At 43.0% G+C, this 16,082-nt stretch overlaps 1 protein-coding gene across 2 annotated transcripts in view; it reads left to right on the forward strand.

Annotated features, from left to right (window-relative positions):
• Nucleotides 1–16,082, forward strand: part of HTR2C (5-hydroxytryptamine receptor 2C) — a 72,022-nt gene that overhangs the window by 45,197 nt on the left and 10,743 nt on the right. Inside the window, exon 3 of one of the 2 annotated variants that reach the window (XM_031554613.2) lies at nt 13,305–13,505. The exons of the other annotated variant lie outside the window; for it this stretch is intronic. Within the exon in view, the coding sequence (XP_031410473.1) occupies nt 13,305–13,505 (201 nt within the window). The remainder of the gene's footprint in view (nt 1–13,304; nt 13,506–16,082) is intronic. 2 annotated transcript variants of the gene reach the window in all.

Genomic DNA, 16,082 nt, shown 5'->3' on the forward strand with positions numbered 1-16,082 from the left:
GCTGAATTTATGGCCTTATAGTTTTCCATTCTACCCGCAACACATCAGCTGTATCCAACCAGGGAGCTATTAGTCATACTTTAGACTCTATATTTGACAGGCAGGTCTTGTCTGCCCAGTGAAATTTTAGAGTTGCCCATCCAAAAGAAAAACCTGTGTGTTCAAGTGTGGCTCATGAGAATGTTTCTGAATATGCACCTTGAAGTTCTGTTATTTAACACAAGTAAGGATTCCGATCTAATTCTATTTTTAATTTCATCCTTTTGCTACAAAACGTTTGGAAAATGCAAAAGATTTTAAAAACAACAGCACTGTAAAGGCTTGATAAGGTAAATAGAGCCCCAAAACCTAGAGTGAGTATAGTTACATCTTTGTTTTACAGGAGAACTGATGTCAGTTTAAATACAGCAGCAGTTTTAACGCTGTCAGTGCAATCATCTCATGCCCAATTTGCTTCTAAATCAGTGAAGCTAAATGTGCTTTAAAATGCATGAATTTTTTGTTTACTTTTTATGACAGTAGCCTGTTAGCTCCAGTAGTAGCTCGGTAAGTGCGTTGCCTCATTGTAATTAACTTTTACGAGTTGAAAAGAAATATAAACTTACATGTTTTGTAGCAAACCAGAAATTGATAGAAGACAGTGAGGGAAAGCAGAATTGTTATATAGGAGCAGAAAGACCCTGTGACAATAAACAGCTCTGGAGATAAATTTGCTGCTTTGTAAAGGTGCCAGGCAGTTTGCCAGGCTCACCAGTCAAACCAAGACAGCTGACGTGTTTCCCATGGGCAGATGGAGCCTCATCTGGGAGGGAGAGCAGCACTGCTCTTGGGTGAGGCACGGCCACCCTTGGGTGTGTTGAAACACACATCTCAAAATGAAGGGAAATGATTTAATGAGAATTCCAGGCGTTTTGCAAAGGCTGAGTTCATTTTATTATATGGCACCACATCTGTTTATATATCTTAACCTGAGATAACTTCTTGCAAAGACTTTTTGGCTATGAACGCTTGCCCCAACACTGGTGGCCCTTTGCAAACCTCAGCTGCAGCTCAGGCCTCCCTCATTTTCCAAATCTGTTGGCCATCTGGAGAGCAGCTCAGTTAATGTGTTCCCTGCCTCTCTAACCACACTGCAAAGCGTGCGGCTCCAGCAGCAGCTGCTCAGCAAGGAAGGGAGCTGCCTGCGGACTGACATTTGCTTCTATTGATTTCTGCAAACAGAGGGATTTTGAGAGAGAATAAATTCCATGGAATAGCAAGGAGAAATGGATAGTCACTTTTCCTGACTTTTTTCCAAACATTAAGTTAATTTAGAGATGTGGGAAATGCAACGTCCTGCATTTACGTAGAGTGAATATGTGAGCTGGCTTTTAAAACACAGGGATGACCACGTGAGGCTGGCTGGTGCATCTCAGTGGTTTCATCAGGAATACCCCACACCAGTTACTACAACCACTCTTATTTTCTGTTGCCATAAAGGCCCTTGTTTCCCCTCCAGCAACACTTTCGCACACTAAACATTGTGGACGTTTTATCTCATGCTGAGCTCTTGCTCCCTTCTCTCACTCAACCCCAGCAGAGTGATACTGGCTGAGGAGCAAGTGAGCTGTGTGCCTTGCACTTGCCAACAAGCAGTTACAATTTCCAGGAATGGTCCTACTTGCCGACTGTTGTGAAGATTAACATATGGCTCATTTTCCTGTGCTGGCTGCAGCTGCAGATATTGGAGAGCTTTAGGGTAAGGCAGAACCACTCCAGGCTTGGTCAGCTGCATTTCTGTACTCGGTCCTGACTTGATGCATAACTGGTAGAGCTGTTTCATCCTTGTTCTGTGTGGGATTTACACCCTGCATTCACTGGGGAAGACTGTTGTTGCATGTAGATATGTGCTTTCTGCCACCGTTCTGTTGTTTTGGGGTACATCCTAAGACATTTGTTGCTTCCACTGTACTGTGTTACAGGCAGGGGTTTGTGAAAGTTGGTATGGTTTCTTTTCAGCATGTGGCGTCCTTAATGTGCTGAAATGCTCTTTATGTGGTGGATGCAATAGTATGAAAATTTCTTGCCTTATGGCTCCACCTAAGTGATGATGATATGCCAAGGCCCCAGTGAAACGTTGTCAGTGGAAGTGTATGAAATGGACCAACTAGTCCTTTGAGCTTAAAAGCATGGAAAAATCACTGCTATTGTTCAGGAGACTACATATATAGATGGCATAGACCTCTGCTGTGCAAAGGAAAGGAATCGTGAGAAAAGCAAGGCGAAACCTCTGAACAGCACTTAGATCTACTGTAAGATGAATATACCCATCTCATACATTTTTTGAATTATGAACTTTTCCAGGATTGTATGAATTAACTCAGAATTAACTCAAATTTTTCTACTTCCTTTTGCATCTGTCTGCTGAATTGATATCATTAAATTCATCAGAGCAAATGATGATTTTCAAGTCTCTCTCTAATTCATGTGGCATATCCCTTGAAGTTCTGACTCTACAGTTCCCTAACAATCATTAAAATATGCACAAATACCCTTGTAGGGTAGTTCACCTCCCTGAGACATAGCAGTAACAGTAGCATTAAGTTCCCACTTCTTGTTTTATCAGCACATGCTGGGAAAGAGGCTCTGATGTGATTCATCTGCTTGCGCAGTAATTAAATGGAAATTACATTGATGGAAGAAGGGCCACATGCCAAATTCTCTGCCTTGCACTAATTTGCACACAGCCTTATTGACGCAGTACAATCCTTTTCTGAATGGACAACTCACAAGAGAAACAAAATGTAATCCTCTCTCTCTTTTCTGCCAAATTGTCATTAAAGATGCTAATGAGATGAGGGGAATTTGTGCATGAACTTGTCATGGAGCCTAGGCTGTGATTTCCAATATGTGCTATATCAACACTTTGGATTCATGTATTAGTTTCAAACATATAGTCCACTTCTTCCAGTCTCTTCTGTGTTTTCACTTTTTAACAATCCTATCATGGAATTATAGAATGGCTTAGGTTGGAAGGAACCTCAAAGATCATCCAGTTCCATAACCCCAGGCTGGCTGATCCCCACCAGTCCATGGCCTTGGGCACCTCCAGAGATGGGGCACCCACAGCTCTGGGCAGCACTGCAGGGCCTCACCACTTCTCTGTGACAAATTTCCCCAACATCTAACCTTCATCTCCCATCTTTTAGTTAAAACGAGGGGAATGGCTTTAATCACCCTCTAGTCGTGTAAAAGGTGCAATATTTTGTGGGCAAGACAGAATTGTTGGTAGAATTCTGCTGATTATTGTTTCTTGAGTGGTTTGATTTCTGTTCTTGTTGTCATGCTGGCTGCAGACTCTCTCCTTTGACTGTGTTGGAGATATCAGAATAGACCAGTTGTTACCCTGACCAATTCATTTCCACCTTCTGATGATGTATAATCTTTTGTGATGTGTTTATTTTAGGTAAGTTTTAGGTGTTTTGTTTGTTTTTATAGAAGTCTACTTCCACCCACAATCAGACGCAACAGCTGTAGGAAAAGGTCTTGGTGTTGTTGAGATATGGAAATTGTATGACAGGCTTTTACCATACCTATTTGGCACCCACTGGGATGCAGAAAACTGTAAATGCATATCTGACAACTATGAATATTGATGACTGGTTTTAAGAGGCAGCAGAGCTGTGTCCTCGTGTCTGTTCTGAAAGGTGACTACTTCTCTTTCTACTGTTTAAATTTTGAGTTTGTTAGGTAAAATTCTGAACCTTTTGTTTATCCCTTTTGACCAACTTGTCGAAAACGAATGCAAAGAGAGATTGCTTATCAACACAGCAGAAGATGAAAGTTGTGAGTATGCTTTTACTGTTAAAATCTAAATAGCTGCCTGCATCCCAACTGCACAAATGTGGAACAGGGTTATTTGCTGTGCATAACATGGCAAGTTGATGTTGAAAATCACAAACATGAGAAAAACAGCTTCCAAGATGAAGCTTTTTAAATATATCCATTCCACCTTACTTTATCTTCTTTCCATATAGATTCTTTTTCAAGTGTTTCCTAACCCACACTGTGTAAAGTATCTTGGAAGTAACTATTCTCCTAGGGTACCCCTATTACTCTCTTACATCTGCTGAATCTATGGCAACACTTCATTACATTTTGCTAGATTATTATGTTAGCATGTTATTTTATTATCATAGTTATCACTGGCTTTGATTTGTAATCAACTGCAAGTACATTGTAATAACAGTATAACCATGATAATAGAATAATGTTGCACTTGATTGCAAAGCAAAAACAAGTCTATAAAAACAAAAAAACAACAAAAAAAGACACCCAATCATAGAACTTAACTAAATATCATTTCTTTAGTTTCCTTTTCTACCTCATGAGACCACTATAATTTTCTGGCTAATAGCATTGTTTCTAATTCATCAGTACGCCCACACCTCATTTACCCATGTTAAATCAAACTTCAACTTCATGGTAATAGAACTTACAATGGGCTTTACAATTTCTGCAAATCTCAAAAATGAAGGAGTTCAGTTGTACCCAAATGGCGATCTTATGTTAAGTTTCGCCTTGTCTCTGATATTGCCTGTGTGCAATATGTTCTAACATGCTGAGATATTGTTATGTGAAACAGGATCACGTCCCGCAGTACTGCTGTCTTTAATCCTTCTCAGGATTGCAAACGATGTACCTGCGTTGTGTCATAGGGAGGGACGTAAAGTCAGGATTAATTGATCATGGAATCATGGAATCGTTTGAGTTGGAAGGGACCCTTAAAGGCCATCTGGTCCAACTCCCTGCACTGAGCAGGGACACCCCCAGCTCCATCAGTGCTCGGAGCCCATCCAGAGCCCATCCTGACCTTGGGTGTCTGCAGGGATGGGGCACCACCACCTCTCTAGACAACCTGTGCCACTGCCTTCCCACCATTATTGCAAATAACTTTTTCCTTCTATCCAGTCTGAATCTCCCTTTACGTACAAATTATTTACAATAATTCTAATCTTTAGCATCCTATTTTGTGGTGTTGTAAGTTGGGCTGTCAAACCCAATGACTGGGTAGTTGCTTGGACTGAAGGGCTGATTCCAGCTTGTGCTGTGTCAGAAATCCTACAGGAGTGGCAGAAGTTCAATCTGTTGCCAATAGCCCTGCTCCTGGGCTGAGGAGAGAGTCAGTCTGCAGGCTTGTGAATATGAGAAAGGAAAAAACATTGCAACATGCCAACATGAAGTCTGCAAGCTGTCTTCTCTCTGAGATTTAATGTAGAGACGTCTTCAGTGTGGTTCTGTTTGTAGCTCAGTGCAGGCAGGCTCGATTAGATGAGAGCCTTTAAAGTTGGTCCTTTCTTGTGGTTACAGAAGTGGAGCAGATCACACCAGGGCGTCTCCTGTCCTGCAGGTGTCTGGGCTGTCTAGAAAAGCTGCTGTGCTGCTGACAGAGAAATGTGCTTTCCAGCAGGCACCACATTGCTAGTATTGCTTCCAGACACAGTCCTGCTGTGGAGAATGATTTTCCAGGCCTGTAAAAGGAGCCTCCAGTGTTCTTGTGTTCTCACAAAATGGGGAAGCACCAAATTGCTGGTGTCACTGAGCTGTCTGGGTTATACAGTTCCAAATCTGGATGTGTAGTTTCTTTGGGCTACTTCAGCCCGCACTGCCTTCATTCCCTCCTATGGTTACAGAGCTCGAGCATCCTGCATGGGCAGCTGTCAACAAGCTGTGTCCAAGTTAAACTGCTCCTCTGCTCTGCCATGGTGATGGTTCTGGGGCTGGAATAAGTGGGTAGTACAAAAATTATTGGGCTAGCAAATTATTTCAGCATGAAAGCCACCCAAGGTGTTCTATCACTATTCAGATTCCCACAGCAGAAGTTCTAAAGGGGTGAACTCCAAACTGGTACTTCTCCTATAGTGGAAGGTACATCTGTTCTTGTTCAGAAGCAACCAGGGTGTGGCAGTCAAAAAGGCATTCAGTGGTCGGAGGACAGCAGGTGGCACTCATGGATTTGGAGCAGAACTTTTGGCTTTCCTAGAAAACCCTAGAAATTGTATTTTGCAGTTGCTTCTTTGGAGCATTCCCACGCTGCCGTTTCTATCTGTGCAAGAGTAAAGAATCAGATGTGGCAATGGGCTTGGAGGAAGTTAGAAAGGGAATGCATTTTGCAAGCCCTCCTGAGATGTTTTGGAATTGGAAATAGACGTCTGTGAGCATGACCAAAATACAGCTTATCTCTTTTGCTTGAAGTGATTTCTTGCCTTTGTCAGTTTTACTGAGCACACTTTAGCAAAGACTGCTCGTGCTGGCTTTTAACCTCATCAGGCAAGAAGAATGTGACTCACACCGGCAAGCAGCTCAGCCAGATAATTAACCCACTGTCCCTAATAGCTGTCTTGTGGTTGAGGAAGGTGTGCTGCACAGTAAGAAGCGGAGCTGATTCACTGAACAGCTTTGATGTTCCTAAATCCATCAAAGCACTTAAGCGCATGCTGAACACTGCGTTGGAACTGGAGTGCTGTTAGCATGTCACCACACTGAGCAAAGGCCAAAGTGGTGGCTGTGTCCTGTTCCCATTCTGTAAGCAAACAGGAGGCAAAGTCAGTGGCTGCTTTTGAAATTACAGATCTCTCTGGCCTCATGTTATGCTCTGTTCCTTGAGATGTGTTTCTTTTCTTCCTTGTAAGTAACTCAGTACTGAGGATATGGGGAAAAATACTGACCATAATGCAAGGTATGCCAGATTGAGAAAATACCTGAAAACACCTTATCTGAATAAATAAAAACAGCACCAGAGCTCATCCAGGTTCCCAGAGTGGGACAGTCTAAGCTTATTTTGGGGGGAAGCATTTCATTTCAGAAAGAGTGGTGAGGCACTGGCACGAGTGGAATCGCCATCCATGGAGGTGTTCAAGAACAGCAGAGATGTGCCACCGATGAACCTGGTTAGTGGGCATGGTGGGGAAGATTGGGGTTGGACTTGGTGATCTTAGTGGTCTTTTACAACCTTAATGATTCTATGACTTGGATGTGGGCTGTAGCACAGACAGAAGTAAATCCTTTGTGTAGTGTGGCACCACAGCAAAATATCATCTTCTAGGTGATGTTCAAGCGGCGGTCACAAATGTTGTGTCACTCTCCTTCTCTTTCTTGGTCATTTCTTTTACCTTCCATCCTCTTAGTGATTGTATTACCCGAGAGCCCATCCTCTGCTGAGCATTTGTTGGGACACTTGGGGGCTCACTGTGCCCGAAAATACAGCCTGCTCAGAGTATCTGTGACTGCATCTGGAGTTTCTTTGTGTGGACACTGTGTTCTTGTGTTTGGCTATGTTCAAATACATGTTTGTTAAGGGATTTAAATAGCTTTCTCCAGAAAAGCACAAACTAAAAGCTTAAGCTCTGATGCAACCCAACATCCAGTAGTTCAGTGCTCAGAGAAACATTCGATTCCGCTCTGTTGGTGATGAAATCAGGAGTATTGGCATTGCTGCCCTTGAGATCAGCTATTCCTGCAGCCAGGAATCAGAGTTGCATGAGTGTGGTCTGTTCTGTGGACGTGGTGGTAATCTCTGAGAACCGTATGGGTTTGAGCGGGACGTTCTGTACTTCTCAGGAACGTGGAGGTTTTCGACACAGCTGGTCATGCAACTCTCAAGATGATACAAACATCTCTCGATCATTTCTCTACATAAATTTGAAGGAAATAAATTAGCAAAAAGGAGATATATAGCTTTACACTTGCTGATATGCTATTTTGGGCTAAGAAATACTTCACTTCCTGATAAGAGAGAGAAGACTAAAATCATTTAAATTCTTTAGTCCCTTGGGAATAATGCAATGCAGTAATGTTAAAGCCCTATGTAACTGCTTTCTATCTTTGTAAACCATATGGCTTCCATGAAGCTTTGTAGTGAATACTGGAAAGTCTGCTTGCATAAAATGCTTCAGTAGCAACAGGTTAGTGGTGACAATGGGATAAAGCAACCATTAGCATAGAATCATTAAGGTTGGAAGAGACCACTAGGGTCATCAAACCCAACCATCAACCCATCTCCACCATATACCACGTTACTAAGTGCCACAACTTGGCCATGGGGCAAAGGTTGTTTTTTTCCACAGCCCACAATAGTGTATTTCCCTGCAGTGGGTAAGAGAATCTTGAAAAGATGCAGAATCTACCAGAAAGCGTCATCTTTTGGCCATGCCTTCTGGGCTGCTCCTCTCAGATACACCAAGGTAGCCTCAGTGAACACGTTATAGACAGCCCATGTTTTGTTGCCATTTTAACAACTGGGAGTGATGCACGGTGCTGGGATTGAGTTTAGTTCAAACATAATGACTTCCTTCCATTTTTAATTCACTTAGTTCGAGGCTACCAGTAGTTAAAATGAGGCAGTACGTGCTAGAACCCCAGTGTAAGAAATAATTCTGTGATTTTTAAGATTTGGTGAAGCCAACAGAAACGTTGAGAGAGGCTGTATCTGAACTGGCAAGCATCTTTAGTTCTTATTCTGCACCTTTTGGCTTTGTGTTTTTCTCTATGTATGCTTTATATACGTTTATGTATATGTAATGCATATAGATCTATACGTGCATGATATGTATATGCTTATTTATATAAAGTGTAATCGGGAGCCTTATTCTTTTTTTCTGTGATTTTGAAGGATATTTTCTCCTTTTTATCTGTCACAACAGTGACAGAGCACTGGCTTAACACAATAAATTTCTTCTGGAGCCTTTTCCAAATTCCTGTTTATGGCTGGAAAAGAAATGACTGCTGCAGCTCGCTGTGTTTGCCGTGAACAATTTTGGAAGTGACAGTGATGAATATTACATAACTCTTTGCTTTATCGTGGTATAAGCAGGTGTTTTGTCACCCAGCATCATACCAGCTCTGCCCTGAGCATTGCATTGCATATTCCCTGGAGGTATCCTGGGGCAGATTGTGCTATAAAGCAGTCAATATGTACAAACAGTAGCAACTTTTCTAAATGTAAATAGAGTGGGCAAGACCATTTGTAACGCGGGGTGTGTTTGTGTGTATGTGTTCGCCAAATGGCATCTACTCCAGCTGAGCACAAAAAGCTGTGGAAAGCTCATGAGATCGTATTGGAGCCTTTGGGGAGGAGGAGGAGGGGGTTCTTGTATCAGCTTCAGTCTATTTTGCAATCCCACAACCGTTTCATCCACAGGTTCAAATGCTTTTTTCCGGTTCAGCTATTCTCCTACAGCCTGGATTAATTGTTTTACCACTGCACGTATTTAATGTTGCTCTCATGCGCTGTGTTTTGGATTGTTCAGTCCCCTCCTGCTGCACTGCCTCTAATTTTGACTCTCGTGCACAATGACCACGACAACGATGTTATACAACGCTTTTAACCCATATATATATAAAACCTCTGACAAAAGCAATTAAATTTAATTGCTGCCATCTTTCTTGATGGAAAACGCAAAAAAAAAAAAAAAAAAATTAAGGGCACTCTCATCTGACAGCAAATTATCTGCAAACAGAGATGGTCTACAACTTTGCCAAAATGCTTTTGATTTTCTGTACTTTGCTGCCAATGTTTAGTGCCACCTCAGCTGTTCGTTGACACATGAGAACTGCGTCTTGCTTTTTCAGCTCATTGAAGTGTGGGTGGTAAATAAAAAAACCCACACCATGGGTTTTTACCATGACTCCTGCTTCAGTATGAGTCTTTTGACCCATGTTTCCCATGAGATGAGGAACCTTGGCCACATGGGTTCCAAGAGATGCTCTTCAGCACTGGAAGCTGAAGATTGGATACGTAGGATAGGATTATAGGATTCCACACATTGGTTTTTTATCCTAATCAGAGCCAGAACCTCTGATCTAGAAACAATATCGCTGCAATAGACTTCTATATACTTTTCTCTACGAATTTGTCTAGTGGAAACTTCTAGCATCCATCAAATGTCTGGAGGCAAAAAAATCTGCAGTTGGTTCATGCAGTAGGCGAAGAAATATCTCCCTTTGTTCTGGCCTGCTAATTTCCTAATTTCCTTCCATCAGCTTTACCAGCCAATGCATTTAATGTTAGACTGATTTCAATGGCAAAGATTAATTCAAAGCACAAAACTCAGAGTTTCTTCCACAGAATTCGGGTGTTGCTATCCAGGTGCTTAGCACCGTTTCATTCTTTCCAGAGGCAAATTTAGACTGAGATGCATGCTTTCAATTGGAGATGCATTTACTAAAGCTTAGAAGAGCTGTGGTCCAAGAATTCATTGCATTCAGTCCTCTGCAATTCTAATTATATGGTAATTTCTACCATTTGTGCATGAAATTCTGTGAAATGAGAGAAAATAGAACTAATTAGAGAAATGTTACCTTCTCTAGATAGAGCCTTTTTGAGGATAAGATTGGTTTAAATGTATAACATTGCTTTTTTCAGTCTTTGTTTGCATCTTGACTCAGTCACGGGATACGTTCCCTATGTTTTGTACATTTATTTCAACAGAAATAGCATCAACTTTTTTTTCCCTTGGCTCAGATCGCTGGCTTCATGCGCTGTGTAGGTGTATTTCAAACACACACACCATGCTTGCATGGAAGTAACTGTGTTCTGAGATAGGATATTATGTTCTGCCCTTCACATCAAGGTGTAATCATGCATGACAAGCTGCCATTCCACACATTTCCAGTGGCATTTTATTATCGCAGATCATTTTAAGAAACTTCCTGGGAAGGTAAAACATCTCCTCACTTAACTGCCTTTTCAGCCAGCAGCGCAACAGAGTGCCTTGGGATGCTGCAGACTGAAAGGGTCAGCCATTAGGAAGGCTCTCAGATCACCTCTGTCTTTACACACATCCTGACAGCTTATCTGGGTGCTAACTCTGGGCACCATTGCTCTCATCTGTTTGCAGATATGTGTGAGAAAGGACTTCGCTCCGGGGCAGGTAGTGGTTCACGCTGTGCCAGAGCTGACAGTAGAGCACCTCAGCTCTCCCCATGAGTATGAACACTTATGGCTGCTTTTGCTCCTCTAAATTCTTTGGGTATAGTGCCACTGCCCACTGTCTGCAGCAACAGCAGAAGTAGTTCCAGTGGGAATCAGCTCTGGGAAGTGTTCAGCTAGCTGAAAGGAAGGAGCAAAGGCTATTCATCATCCAGCAACGATGGGAAAGTGGTTGCTGTAGAAACCTTTTCCAGATCTGGTTAAATGTCAAGAGTCAGTAGGTGCCTGTGCCGTGGCTGTGCTCCCACACACAGGGCAGCCTGCAGCCTTCTGGGGACACCCGAGGTGTTCTGGCTGCCTGCCTGGAGGGGAGACCCAGCCATCCCATTGGCATCCCTCTGGGCAGAGAGTGCTGCACAGCCACGGTTGCCCCAAGTGTGTTCCCCAGTACTGCTCCATCCATCACAGCACATTCCCCAGTGCTTTTCTTCAACTCAGATGCAAAAGCAGCAAGGGGACTGAATGGATTCTAGATTGGGCTGGCAGCAAAAGCCCAGGGCTGTATGAGAGCACCTGTACCACCTGCAGGGGATGAGGCTTGCTCTCCCCTGGAGCATTCACTGAAGTGCTGCAGCAGTGTGAGCCTCCTGCTGCTGACAGGGGGCAGAACTGGAATTCAAAGGACATCATTGACATAACAGCAAATCGGACGTGTGCTTACCTAAAGTTCTGAAAATTGCAGGTTAATGGCAATGATGTCCTAAGGTCATTGCAACAGAGAACAGGAGGCTTGGAATGCGATCATTGCTTCATGAAGTCATAATTTAACCAAGCTCAATGGATCTTTAGAGCAGAGGTGCTTTTTGAAGTGGAGAGGCTCCAGCTGCACAGCACTTAGTTTCGTTTGGTAAGGATCTCTTAAATGCTTGCTGCTTTCATATCCATCCAGTGTCAGTTTCCTACCCATCCAACGTCAGTCCCTCTAGCAGGCGTGGTGCAGATTTGCTGGAAGAACAGGCGTATCTCCCCAGGCCTGAGCTCTTCTGCTGTGAGTTCTGTGAGTTACTCAGCAGTTCTGTGGATTTCCCAGTGCTAAATGAGCTCTTGTGTTTGAGCTGTTCTGCTTTGCTCCTTGAGAAGTGTTCATGGGCTCCATCAGGACAACTCTTAATCATTTCCTCTGCTTCCATTCATCTTATGTTTTTGTATGTGAGGTAATATGGGTCTTTCTTTGTCTGAGTCATTTGTTTCAAAATATGCTTTCTGAGCCTGATATTTCTCTCTTTCCATTTGGGATTGATAACATGGAGTGGCAACTTTCTTACTGTAACAGTGGTTCCATAGAATGACGTCGCTGGTCCTTGGGGTAGACTTCAAGATTGCTTTAGATATCTGTGTTCTGAATGAAGATACAAGAATATCTCATTATGCAACTAGTATGAAATCTCTCATGTTTCCAGCTGCTGTAGATACTGTTGATTTATTTTGCTATGTGTGCTAGAAGCCCAATGCTTGGCAAGGACGCACCACTGATCTCACGCAATCCATTCTGGGCATTAGCACACGGGAGTATCATCCAAAAATCAATTTTCTCTGAGCTTTAATTGAAATACCGGTGCCTCCTGAGGATCTCTCTGGGTCACTTTTATTTTCAGGCCGTGCTTCAGCCCTAAGTAAACTAATTCACAAACGCAGTTTCCCAAATCAGCTGTGTGCCAGCTGCTGTCGGACGTGGCTGTCAGTCCTCTCTGCTGGTCTGCTTGTTCCTCCAAACAGTACCGCTCAGTTCTACCCCCAAAGCAATTTTTGAACTTCAGCCACTCAATCCCAGCTGCTACGTGAGGCGGCAAGTATTGCTCTGTTTTTAAGGGAAACCAGCTGGGGAGAATGTTTAAGAGAAGTAGAGAACGTTGGCTGGTGGTTGGACTGTCTGTAGGAGAGCTGTTGGCTACCTGTCTCCTGGGAAGACAGAAACTAAGGAGTAGAATCGATCTGATTAAAGCTCATCTTACCCAGCACTATGTAATCCATTGAAAAACTGTGATTAACCAATGATAATTAAATGGAATATCGGTAGAACGTTTGGAGAAAAGTGCAAAAGAGGATGGTAGTGGGAACGGTCACCTTGAGGCATTGCCCAATTAATGTCTCTTCGTGTTTAACTACTGCCAGAATGAGTCTTGGAAAACAGCTGTGTGGAACTGGCAGTGGGTTTGTGGAGCACCCAGAGTTGGGGGGATACCCCCAGAGGGGTTTCCTTGTCTGCCTCGTGCACATGCCCCTTTCTGGTACTGTAGAGTGAAAATATCCAAAAGCTCTCGGAAATGATGGCCTAGCTTCCCAAATTATTTCCTTTTCTTTTTTTCCTTTCATTTCTTTTCTCTCTATGTTTCAGATTATGCTTGGCCTTTGCCTAAACAGTTGTGCCCTATATGGATTTCCCTAGATGTGCTCTTTTCAACTGCATCTATAATGCATCTCTGTGCCATCTCTCTTGATCGGTATGTAGCAATACGCAATCCCATTGAGCACAGCCGCTTCAATTCCCGCACCAAGGCTATTATGAAAATTGCTGCAGTTTGGACCATATCCATAGGTAAGCAATGCGGCTCACGATCTTAACTGTGTCTTAATGAATAACAGTCTTCCTCCGATTTTCATTTAGGATTTTTAAGGGGGTACTCAAATTAATTTACCTGGCCTGCATGACTGAATATAACAGATGATGACTGGGAAATAGAAATCTTTTATTGTGGTTGGTGGGTGCCAAAAGTAAGTGGTCGTTTGCCAGAATCCCACCACATCCCGTGCAGAAGCATTGCTGCTGTGTGCATATCAATATGCCAGTAACAAGGGTAGCGCAGACGAATGGAACTGTAACACTGCAGTGTAAACAAAGCAGAAAATAGCATTAGCAAAGAATCTGAACATAAAACCCGGCCAACACAAATGAGGTCTACGCTGCTGTTGCCGCAGTTAAACTTCTTGCAGTTTAAGTAAGGCAGTGTGGATCTGATGGCAGCTAACTGCCAGGTATTTATGGCCTCCGGTGCAGGCTTTATAGCATGTATTACTTTCCACTACATCCAGATTGTTGCTGGGGCTGAGCTGGAGAGTTGGAAGTCGTAGTGAATGAGGAGCAGGCATAAAAGATGACAATTTCGTGTTACCTTGATTAAAAAAAAAAAAAAAAAAAAAAAGAAGTGGTAAATAAAGCAGCAGTAAAATAGATAAGAAAAGGAAAAATGATAGCAAGATGATGGCAGTATTTTTTATTATGTGAAGAAAAACATTTGGGGTAGAATTATTTCCACGCGGTCTATAAAAGAGACATTTGGGGCAAGGTGGGAAAGGCTGGATGACCTCTTCCTTCTGTTGCATTGCCTTTTTTTTTTTTTTTTGCTTGAGGAAAAAGCAGTCTGACAAGTATTTAATGTTTACCTTTTCTTTTGTAAAGCAGTTGTCACTTCCTGAATGGTATTTTGAGGAAAATAATGCTTCAGGTGCTTGAACTTCTCCTGGTTTTTGCTTTCCAGTTGTAGTGTGATCCTTGATGTCTGGGTGCTGCAGGGCCTGCTTCTGAAGAAGCTTGTCAAGGAAAGTGCTGATGGAAACAAGCAAAAAAAAAGAGAGGAAATACACCTTCTCTCTTCATGAGTATAGCAGGAACATGTTAGAAACACACTTTCATGTGGTACAGGCCTGCTGTATGTGTAACGTAACCCGCAGCGAAATTGCATTGGATTTAATAAATTCATTCTGAGATAGGAAAGAAAGGTGCTGAATTCAGTGCATGAGCGTTTGCATGCAGACAGCCTCCCCTGCAGGACTCTCAGGCAGAGCCAGCTCCGAGCCCATGAAGCATTTTGCACTGGGGCTCCAAGAGAGCAGCCGGCAGCCAGCAGGGCCCTGTTCATCTGTCAGCAGCATCAAGCAGCAAAAGCCCAGGGATGGAATCATTCTGCTCCCACTGCTGGAGCAAACTTGCACATTTTTGTCTGCGTGCTGCAGATGTATCCTTGGATAAGCTTGCTGCTGAACGTGGGAGCCTGCACAAACACTTTGAGGGCTGAGCTGTGATTTGGATGGTGGGTCCGAATGAAGTCAGATGAAGAATACTTCATGTGTAGTTCACCGAGTAAGCAGACTGGCACACAGCTCTGGGGCCTGAGCAAATAGATGGAAAGCAGTTGTAGGGCTGCTTCTTCCTGGAGTTACTGAAGGTGGAGGTGGCTCAGGATGATGGAAATCAGGAGCACTGCAGGCTCTACTGTTTTCTGAGGGCAAAAGTATTGAACTGGGACAGGTAAGGTGACTTTGTTCTGTTGTGGATTTGGATTGCTTCACACCTGCCCAGATGTCTGGTGTGATGTTGAGCACTCTGCATTCACAATAGGATGTGAAGAGAGCTTGGAAGGGAGCTGGAAGGGCACTTTTCTTTTGCAGATGCATGGCTTCTGAGCCATCAGTGGGACACTGGGTGCTGATTTAATCCCCAGCATCCAAAGGCTTTTAGGGAGAAGCAGTGAGCGATCTCTCAGCAGATGTCTGCATTGTCTGGATTCTGGTGATGTTTTGCTCATCCCTTTTGCTGTAGATACAGCTGACCCATGGAAGTCTTCCCTTGCATGCCTTTTTTTGAAGGTGGAGGCAGAATCAATAATTCTGTTCAGGGTGTGGAGCAGCAGGGCACTGAAATGCTGTTGGTTTTCTGCCCTCCCAAATTCATGTGATAGCATTTATCCTTCTACTCAGAGTTTCTCAATGAGGTTGCATTATCAGGGAAAGAAAAACACTCTTGGTACGTCTCTAGCTTATTTAGCATAAGTATTTTTACTTCATAAACCAAAGCAGAATTGTGACAGACAAAGGAATCAACTGAACATGAAATGAAAGAGAAGAACCTGCCTAAGGTTTGTTACCCTCCAGTTCCACCCCACATGTCACTTGTTAAGACCTGATGAAAACTCAAACCATTCTCAGGAGGATGAAATGGGTTGAGCAAATTCACCCCCCTTCAGTATCAGTATCACGAAATAATCTGTGCATCACTGCATGAAATCAAGTAACAAATCCTAAGTAGAACAAAGTTCAGGCCAGTCAGTTTGTATTTCCCAAATCCTGCTTCAGTTGGACCGAAGAGGCTTTTAAATATATCCCAAGTAAAGAATCC

Source organism: Meleagris gallopavo, chromosome 9, assembly GCF_905368555.1.
Source record: "Meleagris gallopavo chromosome 9, MGAL_WU_HG_1.1, whole genome shotgun sequence".
Classification (NCBI taxonomy): domain Eukaryota; kingdom Metazoa; phylum Chordata; class Aves; order Galliformes; family Phasianidae; genus Meleagris; species Meleagris gallopavo.